Here is a 13,819-nt window from a genome sequence, read left to right on the forward strand (position 1 = left end):
TTCTCAGAACAATAAAGATTTTAAAAAATAAAATACGTTTTTTCTCTCTTTACCCCAACACCAACCTCCTTCATTCTTTACATTTTAAAGAAAAGCTTTCTTACTCTCTCTCTCTGTTTCAGAGCAATGTTGAATATAAACTCTCAAATGAATACCCTATCTCATCTTGAGTTGAAGAGGCAAATAAAGGTGTCAAAAAAGTAGAGAAGGGCTTCCCTGGTGGCGCAGAAAAAAAAAAAAGTAGAGAAGGTTACAGAAGTTAGGGATGGGATATACATAGGGGATGGGGGAGAGGCAAGATATGATTTACCAGTATATGCTTACCGTTTCATTTTTATTTGATAAGAAAAACATTGCCTCCTAGAATATATAAACCACAAATACCAAATATCCTAATCAGAAAATTCTGATTACTGATAATTAGTCTTTCTATTCTAATTCTAATTAGGTAATTAGCCTTACTGATAAATAGTCTTAAGTAAATCAGTTCTGGGAATGTGGATCATATATAGTAGAATATGTGATTATATGCCCTGTTAAACTTTTCATGACAACTCAAAGAGATATTGTTTCTTATGTTTATTTGAATTAAATGTGAAGGTAATTTGAAAACCTGAGGATGAAAAACAGAAGTTAATAACTATGATCCTGATAAAATGTTACTTTTTTGTGACATATTTTTCCTATCCATTTATTACCAAACACGGATATTTCGAAAGACCTCCCATAGGCTATGAGTATCAAATCCTTCCCCTCTCATATCTAACTCTCTCAGCAAAATGAGGCCAAAGGTGTGTCTGCTTGTTAAACCAAAGAGACTCTATAGCCAAATTACTTCAAATATTCTATTGTCATTAAGCACAATGAATTATGTGTCAAAGCCAAACCCCTATAAAATTACTTTCACAACTAATTAAACAAAAGTATTACAAATGGATAACTGAAAACATAAAATTAAGAATGAACACTGATGGAAGTGAACACAGATGGAAGAAGGTGATCTGGACAACAAGTGGTGAGGACACTCATGGAAACAGACAGGATGCTTTTACTGTTTCAACTCTCACCTAGATCCTTCTTCTTTTTCAGAGGGTCAGACTTACTTTTCCCCTTAACAGCTGCTTTCTGTAGTGGTGGGAAAAGCTCTTCCTGAACTGTTTCACTTACTTTACTCACTTCTGTTTGGCCCAGGTTGTGAGAGCTACTGGGTAGTGAAGGTTTGTTAAGTTTGCTACCAAGCAAAGCATCTTTCTTAAAAGTTGTCTGGGAGGTGTCATGCATGCCTCCCCTGGAGTCTGTTAGTCCACCTGGTATATCACTCAGTTCAGGCCACACAGCTGGAGACACTCCTCCCCCTACAATTGCCAGATAACAACAGAAACACTTTGAACCAGGACACAGTACAGAGTGCTCTTACTTCATAGAACAAACGAGAAAAACATTAGCACCACAAACAGAACAAAAGCAATCTCGGTTTAACGGAAATCACTTGGCTTTGCAAGAAATATGGAAAGCATACATTTCACATAACTTACACCAAGGAAGCATTTCAACATTTCCATATTTTCAAAATAGAAGAAATGAGAACAAAAAAACCACAGACAGAACAGAAACCATTCTGATTTGCAGGACCCAAGTAAATATAAGAACAAGCACTTCTCAGACATTTCTTGAGAGAGCTCCATTATTCAACAGAATGGGGGAAAAAAGGACCATAAAGTGCACAGGAGACAAACATTGAAGATCTTGATTATATAACAATTAGAGTTATGTACCTTACTGATATAGTAATGGTCTGTACCTCCCAACTTCAAAGACGCATGTTCACTATGTCCTTATAATACAAACATATTCTAAGGAATGTTGAAAAGTAATATGGGGTGCTAACTGAAGATAACTGATATTAAATAATCTTTCTCTTTAAATATGTGCTACTACATCACAGATTTCAATTTAATTGCCCTGAAATACCTGGGTCCCTTTCCCACCTTGAGATTGGAAGGTACATCACTGTACATACATATAATTATTTTATTACTAGTTTTATTCTGTTGGTTACTTTGCCAGCAGAGATGAAACATATCAAGCAACCACACACGTCTCGCACAAATTTTAGCAGTTTATAAAAAGCAGGTTAATGTGCTGTTACTGAGAACAAGCCAGGCTGTGCCGCAGATGAAACGGCTTTTAGGTGTGAGATGCTCTGTGTTACGGGTGATGCACCACCTCATGGAATCGGGTGGCACTTCATACTCCCGGATGAGCACGAAGTTAGAACGGAGATTCACACAAAGGGAAATATCTGAGGAAACTCGGACTGGTGAAGAGGAAAAGGCTACAGATGCACAGAATCTGGATAAGTGATGAAGATCTGTAAAATGAGAGCTATGGAAGGTTAGAGGTCACCTGGAGTCAGAGACAATGATCATCTGAGGACGGAATCATCGGGCAATACTAGAAGTTTTACACAATTTCTGAAGAGGATGGTACCTTTCGTTGTAACTTAGAAAAATTCATTTTTCTAAGAACTTACCAATAGCAGCTTTTACTTCGATTGCTTCTGAATCTTGTGAATATTCACTAAGTCCAGCTGCGTTAACTGCTCTGACCCGGAAAATATAACTCTGACCGGTAGTCAGTCCATGACAAGTAAACCTGAAAGGAAAGAAAGTTTTAAAAAAACTTTCCCAGGAGGAAGGTTAGGGAAGTTGATTGTTAGCTTAATGGAATGATCTGGCTTTATGAGAATGATTCATTTTTTAAAAGGAAGAAAAAGACGTAGAGAGATGCAGGTAACATATGTACATTAAACAAGAAGGCACCTCAGGCAATTTTCTAAATTCACTCTGTCAAACGATGAGGAGTCTTGGTTATCCCCTGCACAAACACCTACCCTTTTGAGCCTACGTGTGCTTATCAGTAAAATGGAGATAATAACGCCTACATGGTAATTTTTGTGTGAAGACTGACCATAAAGTATATATAGCACCGGAGGGCGGGGAGGGATAAATTAGGAATTTGGGATTAACAGATACACACTACTATATATAAAATAGATAAACAACGTTTGTTTATCTATTTGTACTGTATAGCACAGGGAACTATATTCAATATCTTGTAATAACCTATGACAGAAAAGAATTCAGAAAAGAATATGTATTAAACAGAATCACTTTGCTGTATACCTGAAACATTGTAAATCAACTATACTTTAGTTAAAAAATTAAAAATAAATTTAAAAACTTTAGCAAAAAGTATATATAGTACCTGGCTATAGGAGGCATTTAATAAATAATAGGTGGTATTAATAACACGATTAATGACTATTTCAGGGATATACTTATAGCTGTAAGGCACTGGCTGCCTTAGTCATAGAGGCCTACTCACTGCCTCCCTGCATGCCATGGAAGGTATAATTACTTGAGAAATTGACTCCAGAATTGTCATTTGCATTTAAGGGTCCAATAATGAGGTGCGAATCCATGGGCAGTTTGACACATAAAACAACTCCACTCTTTAATAGCTATTATGGCTATAAAGAAAAACTGTTTCATGAATCACTGTAACATTCTAATGCATCCTAAGGACTGTAAGCAGAGGAAATAACTGGTCTGCTAATGACTCTATCACTATTAGCATGTTGAAATACTTAATAAGGGCAGTCATAATGTAGGCCAGCTCAGTTCAGTAAACATTTATTAAGCACTTCAGTGTTCCAGACACTGAGCCAGGTACTGAGGATACAAAGATGAATAAAAAATGGTGCCGGCCCTTGAGCAGCTCCATTCTATTTATGGAAAGGCAGACTCTGCCTTACCCTCCATGAAAATTTCTAAATAGTCCCCAGAAAATGTGGGGAACTCAGAGTAAACGTGAAGTACACAAACAGGCTAAATGAATCTCTTGCAAAACATATTGCCTTCTCCCGTTAGCTGGTTTGTCTTCATTCTCTCCTGTTCTACAAAAGGAACGACTCATCCTCTGGGGGTCCTTGGACATAGAAGTGGCCAAGTCAGAAGCTGCCTAACAAGCCTGCTTGACAATTGGGATGGGGTGAGTCTCCTCTGAGGTTGGTCCTAAATCAAAGGAGACTCAGAATTTGGATGCAGGCCAGAATCCATCATCAACTTGCAAAGCTGGTTGATAAAATATTCAAAAGCAAGAAAAAATAACCCTCCTCACATTAGAAACAGACACAAGGAGACAGTAAAGTATTCTGAATGTCTTTATTTTGGTGTTTATATCTCCTCAGCACTGGATTTAACCATATTGATGTTCAAAATTTGTAAAATGTTGATACTTTTTTCTGCTCATTTAAAATGCCTGCATAATTTATGACACTGGACAGCTACATGAACAAGAATCAAACTGGACTACTTTCTCACACCATATACAAATATAAACTCAAAATGGATTAGACTTAAATGCAAGATCTGAGGCCATGAAAGTCCTAGAAGATAGCATAGGCAATATGCTCTCTGACATTGGTCTTATAATATTTTTTTGGCTCTGTCTCCTCAGGCAAGGGAAACAAAAGCAAAAAGAAACAAATGGGACTACAGCAAATGAAAAAGCTTTTGTACAGTAAAGGAAACTATCAACAAAATGAAAAAGCCACTTACTGAATGGAAGAAGACATAAGCAAATGATATATCTGATAAGGGGTGAATATCCCAAATACAAAAAAAAAAACCTCATAAAACTTAACATCAAAAATCCCCCAAACAACCCAATTAAAAGATGGGCAGAGGATCTGAATAGATATTTTCCCAAAGAAGACATACAGATGGCCAAAAAGCACATGAAAATATGCTCAACATCATTAGCCATCAGGGAAATGCAAATCAAAACCACAATGAGCTATCACCTCACACCTGTCAGAACGTATATTCTCAAAAAGACAAGAAACAACAAGCGGTGGCAAGGATGTGGAGGAAAGGGAACGCTCATGCACTGCTGGTGGGATGTAAATTGGTACAAACACTACGGAAAAGAGTATGGTGGTTCTTCAAAAAATTAAAAATAGAACTACCATACCATCCAGCAATTCCACTTCTGGGTATTTTTCTGAAGAAAACAGAAACACTAATTCAAAAAGATACATGTGTCCCTATATTCACTGCAGCATTATTTACAATAGCCAAGATATGGAAGCAACCTAAGTTTCCACTGATAGATGAATGGATAAAGAAGATGTGGCATATATATACAATGGACCATTACTCAGCCATAAAAAGAACGAAGGCTTGTCATTTGCAACATGGATGAACCTAGAGGGTATTATGCTAAGTGAAATAAGTCAAAAAGAGAAAGACAAATACCATATGATTTCATTTCACTTCTATGTGGAATCTAAAAAACAAAACAAATGAACAAACGTTAACAAAACAGAAACAGACTCATAGATATAGAGAACAAACAGTTGTTTGACAGAGGGGAGCAGGGTCAGGGGTGAGTGAAATAGGTGCAGGGGATTAAGGGTTACAAACTTCCAGCTACAAAATAAATGAGTCATGGGGATGAAATTATAGCACAGGGAATATAGCCAATAATATTGTAATAGCTTTGCAATGCTGGCAGATGGTAATTAGACTTATCGTGGAGATAATTTTGTAATGTATAGAAATATTGAATCACTACGTTGTGCACCTGTAACTAACGTAGTGTTGTAGGTCAATTATACTTGAATTTAAAAAATAATAATAAGGGACTTGCCTGGTGGTCCAGTGGTTAAGACTCTGTGCTTCCAATGCAGGGGGCACAGGTTTGATCCCTGGTCAGGGAACTAAGATCCCACATGCCACGTAGCATGGCCAAAAAAAAGTAATAAATAAAAATAAAATAAAATGTCTGGTTAATTTACGTTCGCTAGAGCCTATTAGATCCTTGAAATCTAGTATCACACTGGGTATTAAAACACGAACAGAGGGTTAAAAAGGACAAACAGCATACAGGGAAAGAATCAGAAAAGAGCTATGAAATGATCTCTTATCATAGCTGGCATTGTGTTTCTAAGTGTTTAATATCACTAGTAATCCTTTTTTCAAATGTATGGCTGTAGACATGTTCAATTTTAAGTTCATCTGGATATTCAGAGCATAATGTTTTTAATAATCTCCCTGTGTTTGATGCTTGTGCTGCTCTTTGGGTCCATGTCTGCGGTCCTTTCCTCAGCCCCTGTGGCTCCAGTGTCATACCCCCACTCCCCCCACCCACCCATCCTGCATATTGCGGTTACCTTGTGCCCTTCACGGGGTTGTTGTTGCAGGGCTCCCACTTGCCAGAGCCAACAATACTTGACTCTATGTAGTACCCGACCAGCTCCTTAGCATCTTTGGATTCCTCCCACATAACGACAACTGATGTGTCTGTATTTCTGCTTGGGATGATATTGCTCGGGGGCTTGGGGATGTCTGAGAAAAGAGGGAAATGATGGTCCAGCCCAATGTGGTTTAGAAATTCATTCTTATCACATGTGCACAGACATGCACACACATATATAAATTTTACACTAGTAGTCACGTCAAACACACAGTTCTTTTATAATATATTTGTTAAAGCAGAAAGTTTTTAAAAATATGCTAGTTTGGGAGTACAATGAGAAACTAAACACCCAGGAACATACCAACCCCTTCCAGAAAAAAATACATTAGCAATACTGTTGAAACTCCTGGAGAAGTGTACTTTTCATAATAATTCATAATAATGAAAATTTTTAATATATCAGTCAAGTACAGTCATCAATTACATTAATAATATGAAAAAAGGATGTCATGATTTTTACTTTTGAATATATACATATTCCAATAAGATTCTTGCTTTGGAATCCTCTCTTGAATTGAAGTTAAATAAGTTTACAGTGGCTCAAGCAAACTCTATACTTACCAAGTTTGTCCTCGACCATGGTCACTTCCGTTGCCTCGGAGGGCTCACCAATTCCTGCTGAATTGGAGCAGCGGACTCGGAACCGGTAGGATTTCCCCTCAGTCAAGTCAAACAGAGCAAAGCGGGGAGACTTCACAGGGAGCTCCATGTTCACCTGCTGCCAGTTTTCTGTTCCTGCATCACACTGTAGCCAGAACAGTGGAATCCATTGAAAGGACAGAAAGAATAAACTGGAACTCTAAGCCAGGCATCTTGAAGTTCGTTTATCTGCCAACAAACTACTACCTGTTATGCAAACTGGACTGCAAAAGAGATTTGGGGGAAATGGGGTATGAAACATCTGAAGTACACAGGATTATCTAAATCAAATATGGCTGTATTGTTGAACAAATATGCTGCTTTAATACTTCCCTTCCTTTTTAACTAAATAAGATCATTGGTCCACTTACAAAAGTCCTTAATTTATTTAGATGATAGTTTGGGGTCAGATACTTTTCTAATTCTTAGGGTAGGTAATTAAATTTAATATGCTATGTTAGATACTTATACTTAAATTTCCATTATGTTATTATGAACTGTGTTATTTTAATTGTGTTTTATTTAATGTCTTATAACATCATGCAGGTCTGTGCTCATATACCATCTCCTCAGAAAGGCCCACTTGATCACCCTCCTTCCATTACCAATCTGAAAGCTTTATTTGCTCCTTTCCTATCTCTCTGTATCCCTTACTTACTCTGCTTTATTTTTCACCAAAACACTTATCAACACTTGAAATTAAATTATTTATTTGTTGTCTCCTTCATTGGAAAGTAAATTCCAGTGAAACAAGTTCAGGGAGCTGTCTTGTTCACTGCTATACCCCAGAGCCTGGAATTGTTATCTAGCACATAGTAGATAATCAACAATTTTTGTTTCTGAATTAATAAATGTTTCTGAATTCTGAATGCATAAAGTTAGTGTAAGATAAAGAAAATGTTATTTTTTTGCCCATATTTTAGAATAAATAATGGGGAAAACCAATTTAAAGATATTTTATCCTTGAAATTAAATTGATCTACAGTGACTTTGAAATCCCTGAAAGAAGGATGTGGTGTGTATTTGAGCTTAGGTACAGAATACAGTAAGAAAACTATCAGCAGTCTTCAGTAATCCTTTTTCCCTACTATTATAACTTTCAGCTCTGCCCAAGGTAGCAGAAGTGACTTTGCTCCAGAACTTCTGAACAGTTTTAAGAGACTTTTCTGGAAATCCAAACCTTGTGATAGACTGACCAGTTGTCAAGAATGATAAATTTGGGGGACAATAAGTTTATTGGTACATCACTCAGCGTAATCTTCATTGACTTGAAATGAGAGGCAATACGGTATGGTGAAAAGAACTCAGAGGCACCGATTCTGGTCCTAGCTTTGGTAACAACGAGATATGTGATCCTGGGAAAGTCACATTAGTGTCATCATCTGTAAAATAAGCAAATTTGACAAGCTAACCTCTGAAGTCCCTTGCAGTGCCTTTTATGATAATGTGTCAGTTGTGTGTGGGAGAGTAGAGAGGATAAATTCCCCCAAACAGTCAATCTGCTCCCCACTGACGGACAGAATTCTCCCAGACTTTTTATCCTTTAGTTTATGGCTTTGACTCATTTTGACATTTTCTCTCTTAGGGAACACATAAACATTTATCAGTCATTTACACTTTCATAATAAAAATAGTAGCTGCATTTCAGTGTGCTAAGAACTTTACCCCATTGTAACTCTTTAATCCCCTCAACTGTGCTCTGAAGTAGGTACTGTGGAGGTAATATTGTGTGATTACTGAGGTTTTCCAGAGGAGACTTAGGCTTGGGAAGGTTGAAAGGCAGCAATGTATAAGAGCTGGATCTATGGACCTGAGCCAGACTGCTAGGGTTCAAATCCTAGCTCTGTCTCTTCCTAGTTGTGTGATCTTGGGCAAATTATATACCCCATCTATGCTTCAGTTTCCTCATCTACAAAATAGACATAATGTAAATGAAAGTATTTCCCTCATAGAATTACAGTAAGAATTAAGTGAGTTAACACATGCAGAGCTTAGAACAGTATCTGGTCCTTGTAAACATTAGCTATTTTTATTCCTTTGATAGAAACAGAGCTACCAAGTAATACAATCCTTGCCTCTGACATGACCAGACTTCTGATAGGGGAATGAGAGAAAGAGCTGAAAACATAAGACATCTGGGGAAAAATTGGGGGGCTGAAAAGAACATAGTAGGATGGAAGGGTTGGGAGTGCTGAGACCCGATTTATCTAATTCCTCTCAGTATCAACCATTTCAGAGCTCACAGACATGGCATAACTGGTTGCAAGCCTGTCACCATGACAGGCAAGTTCGTCCTTTATGTGCAAATCCCAGGTAAAGAGTTCCATGAAGAAATGCAAGCCCAGGGGTAACCAAAGAGGCAGCACTGCTGTAGGCGTGAACATCCTGGGGATGGAAACTCGCCACAGGACGAGAGCATGGGAACATCTCCCTTAAGAAAGGTCAACGTATTAGATAGAAGTGGTTCATCAGAGATAATCTGAGACTTGGCTCAGGAGAATGGTCTAGCATTTGGAAGTTCCTCTGTAAATGTGCCCCAGGTCTCTGGATGTGTGCTGCTCCCCTACTACCTCAATGTCCTGGCCCTTTTGTCTGTCTGTGGTGCCTGTACAGGCCTCTTTACCCATGCCGCACTCATAAATGTCCCTTCTGTTCCATACGAACAGGTGCAGTGCTGGAAGAACATTTAAATTTTAACCTGGCTCACGTATTTAGGCCTGGAAAAGTGACAGACTTTCGTGGAGAAATTCGTGTTTATGTGACCAGAGGAGATGCTCAACAGAAGCTAAAAGCTGACTCATCTCAAGAAAAGGCCTCGGTAGTAGGTTCTTACTGTGCCATTATTCTAAGAAAGATGGTAATTACTGTCACAGAGCTTATTCAGAACCGTCTTCATGTGGAGCATTTCAAAAGGATTCACTGGGGAGGGTGTATTAAACACCACAGGAAATGAATGTTTATCACTCTTTGTCTTGTCCTCTATTAAAAAAAATTGAGGGAAAAATTTTTAAATCAAGAATGCTACTCAAGTTATATTTTATTTGAAGCTAATATCTAGAAAATATAGAAATTAACAAAAATATAAATTTTTAGTATTATTTTGGTAAAATCAGAATTTCTTTGAAGACGTCCATATTACACGTTGAAGAGATGATACGCTTATTGTTACCGATTTGTTAGGGATAAGAAGCAAGTGAGGAAAGCTCCTAAAGATGTGAGTTAAATGTCCTCATCAAAGAAAAGTATAATAATTAATAAAAGGAAACCACAGACCCTAGTGTTTTTAGCTCCAGTATAATTTTCTCAAGAGCTGCTAATTAGAAATAATTAAAAGGCCATAAAGATAGTCGAATATTGCTTTTACGTTGTTACCTAATTTGCAGATGTTTGCCTACGCCTATATTCCTATGATATCTATTCTCTTGTAATAATTGTCAGGGAAGGTGATCTAATAGGTGTTCTGAAATTGAATGATCAGAGTAGCATTAAAGGTAAAAGAGAGGACTTTAGGAAAATTAATTGAGCTCCATAACATTTTTGCAAAAAAAAAATGACCTTTTCTATGATTTTTCTATGAAAGCAAAATGTAAATGATACCTTAACATGCTATCACAGAATTTTATAAAAATAAAATATAACAAAAAAGTACAAACAGTTGTTTCATTCATTGTTCTAAAAAGTGGTGCATAACTGCCAATAAAAATGTTCTTACAGACAAGATAAGATAAACTTATTTTAATTTTTTTCAATTATATCCTAATCAAAACCTTCTTAACAATGGATTTGGAACCTCAGTTTCAGCACATTCTCTTTAAATGCCCTTTTCCAGTACCAATGATCCCTTTAGGCGCGGACTTCCTCCGCCCACCCCGGGCCCTGTGCCTTGCCTGGCAGGTGCTCCCCTGTGCACTTGCAGCTGGGGTAGCTCCCCCAGATAATGTCTTGTCCAGGTCTTGCTTTTCTCCATTTTCTCAGCATAAATACTTATTAGAACTCCTCTCCAATATGGGTATAGGATAGATTCACATGTAATTCTCATCATTTCACCCATTTTAGGCCTTCATTGTATGCTGCCCTCTCCAAGATAACTACAATATAATTGTAAGATATTTGAGGGAAAGAACTAGCCAGTATCTTTCTTGATTGTAACCCCTGACCCCACCCTCCCACCGGCACTTAGAGTAGTGCCAGCCAAGCTCGAGGGAGCATGTGAGGACTTTCTGTCTTCACTCTCGCAGCCATTTGAAAGTATTGTAACTTCTATTCCTCTCGCCCATCTACCCTTCCTGCAGAAGGACAAGTGCAGAGAGATGAAAAGGCATTTCTAGGGCAAGGGAGACAGAAAAAGTGTCGAGAAAACAGTGTCACAGAGGCAATCTACAGTTTCAGGAACATTTCTCTTCTTAGAAGGGTTATGAGTTGGGGTCTGTGGACCTTGTAGGAGTCTATGGGTGACACTCAGGGATCCATAAACCCCCTGAACTTTAAGGCAAAGTTCTGTGTGATACACATTTTTCTATAGAAATTGTTTACAGTTTATAAGAGTTTAAAAATTTCAGGACACAATAGAAATTTAATCTTTACTTCCTTAAAGAAATCTTGAAGAAGTGTTAAGAGGTATAATGTCGATCCCAGAGTCTTACCTTTTCTACAAAGTAGAGGATGCCCTCATGGCCACGCTGACGGGGGGGCTTCCAGCTCAGCACCACGTAGCTCTGTGTGGCCTCGATGACAGAGAGGTCTGTGGGGGGCCCGGGAACAATACCCTCTGAAAAACAACAGGGAATAGTGAGGGGCACACACTTGGGAAGCCCAGGGCACTCAAGAGTCACAGAGGGAGGAAGAGCTAATTACTGCTCCACAGTAAAAAGAAGTACCTTGTCTCTAAAATTCTTCCTAAAACTTTCATTCATTCATTCATTCATTCAAAGCCACAATTTTACTTTCTTTGCTTGACAATTTTAATTTCCTTACAGTCCTGAAAAACAGTAGCAATGACACAAGTTATGTTTTCTGCACATCTTACTTTTTTTTAATAAATTTATTTTATTTTTGGCTGCGTTGGGTCTTTGTTGCTGCATGCAGGCTTTCTCTAGTTGTGGTGAGCGGGGGCTACTTTCATTGTGGGGCGTGGGCTTCTCATAGCGGTGGCTTCTCTTGTTGTGGCTGGCAGGCTCTAGAGCACAGGCTCAGTAGTTGTGGCACACGGGCTTAGTTGCTCTGCGGCATGTGGGATCTTCCCAGACCACAGCTCAAACCTGTGTCCCCTGCACTGGCAGGTGGATTCTTATCCACTGCGCCACCAGGGAAGCCCTTCTGCGTATCTTAAATCAGCTTTTTGACAGAATATCTTTTCAAGTATGCTTGGGTGGCAAACAACCTTGGAATATAGAAATAGTATATCCTCTAGGTCAGAGAGTTGTTTCTGACCAGAATAGTAAAGATAATGTCTTTCTCCAAGAAACTTTGAGTAGGTTGGTGAGCAGCTCCCTTGTAAGACTGGGGTTTCCTAAGGGCAAGCTTTCTCAGCTGTGACGCAGATCTCTGCATGGGCAGCGTCCACATGTGTGGCTCCACATCGCCCTGTGGGGCTCAGGGAAGCAGGGGGACCAGTGAAAACACGAAGCTCATGCTGTCTGCTGAGCTGTGGGTAACAGAGCCCTTTCTCTCTGACCCGGGAGTCTCATGCCTTTTGTCAGCATCTATGAAACTGCTATGAAACTTGATGGCCCGTAAGTAGGGTGAAGTTTTATACCCTCCACAGTTCTTGACATTGGAGTGGCCCTTCCATGTGAAACAAGTAAAATAATGAGCAAAATATATGAAATCACCATTTATAGACATTGGACATCAGCCATCACAGGACAATGATACCCCATAGCTGGAAAATTAGATGAGACCTACCACTGTCCCAGCTTACTCTCTGGAGGGAGTTTCAAGGCAGCAGCTCAGGAAGAGAAACCCAGGTGGAGCCTGGCAGTCTCCCTGAGTGGAGAAGAAGCTGTAATTCCAAGGAGGGCAAAGTGTGCACAGAGAGAGTCATGGGGAGGAAAAGGCTGCACAGAGAGAAAGGCTTCAGAGACTTGAGGGGGTCCCTTTGGAGTATTCACTTTAGTATTGATCAGCACATGCATACAAGGAAAGCATCTGGGGCCGGGAACACCCACACAAAAGAACTGGAGAGAAAAATTCTCAACGCTCTCAAAGGACCTGGGAGAGTTCATCCTCCCACCAGCCAGACTGGAAATCTCCTAACTCACGGGGCATCCGGTAGAGTACTCAGAAAAGTACTACCTCTGTAATTCAGCCAAATTACGGCTACACTAAAGGCTGCTCTGATTCCACCAAACAAAAGCAAACCTTGAAAGAATCAAATTGTTTCCCCAGAACAAAGCTCAAGAATATTTATAGACATAAAAAAATATCCAGCACCATACAACATAAATTCAAAATGTCTGACATGTCATTAAAAAAAAAAAATGGAGGATCTAGGGGAAGATGGCGGAAGAGTAAGACGCGGAGATCACCTTCCTCCCCACAGATACACCAGAAGTACATCTACACGTGGAACAACTCCTACAGAACACCTACTGAATGCTGGCAGAAGACCTCAGACCTCCCAAAAGGCAAGAAACTCCCCACGTACCTGGGTAGGGCAAAAGGAAAAAGAATAAACAGAGACAAAAGAATAGGGACGGGACCTGCACCGGTGGGAGGGAGCCGTGAAGGAGGAAAGGTTTCCACACACTAGAAGCCCCTTCGTGGGCGGAGACTGCGGGTGGTGGAGAAGGGAAGCTTCGGAGCGGTGGAGGAGAGCGCAGCAACAGGGATGCGGAGGGCAAAGCGGAGAGATTCC

At 39.3% G+C, this 13,819-nt stretch overlaps 1 protein-coding gene across 2 annotated transcripts in view; it reads right to left on the reverse strand.

The window, feature by feature from the left end:
* The window catches only part of MYOM1 (myomesin 1), a 142,543-nt gene that overhangs the window by 56,700 nt on the left and 72,024 nt on the right, over positions 1-13,819 (reverse strand). Inside the window, exons 14-18 of one of the 2 annotated variants that reach the window (XM_067699592.1) lie at positions 11,607-11,731; positions 6,886-7,069; positions 6,239-6,413; positions 2,534-2,655; positions 1,068-1,355 (exon numbers count right to left, since the gene is read on the reverse strand). In XM_067699592.1, coding sequence (XP_067555693.1) covers positions 1,068-1,355; positions 2,534-2,655; positions 6,239-6,413; positions 6,886-7,069; positions 11,607-11,731 — 894 coding nt within the window. The remainder of the gene's footprint in view (positions 1-1,067; positions 1,356-2,533; positions 2,656-6,238; positions 6,414-6,885; positions 7,070-11,606; positions 11,732-13,819) is intronic. The other variant, XM_067699591.1, reaches the window with a different exon arrangement.

Source organism: Pseudorca crassidens, chromosome 12 (assembly GCF_039906515.1).
Source record: "Pseudorca crassidens isolate mPseCra1 chromosome 12, mPseCra1.hap1, whole genome shotgun sequence".
Taxonomy (NCBI): Eukaryota; Metazoa; Chordata; class Mammalia; order Artiodactyla; family Delphinidae; genus Pseudorca; species Pseudorca crassidens.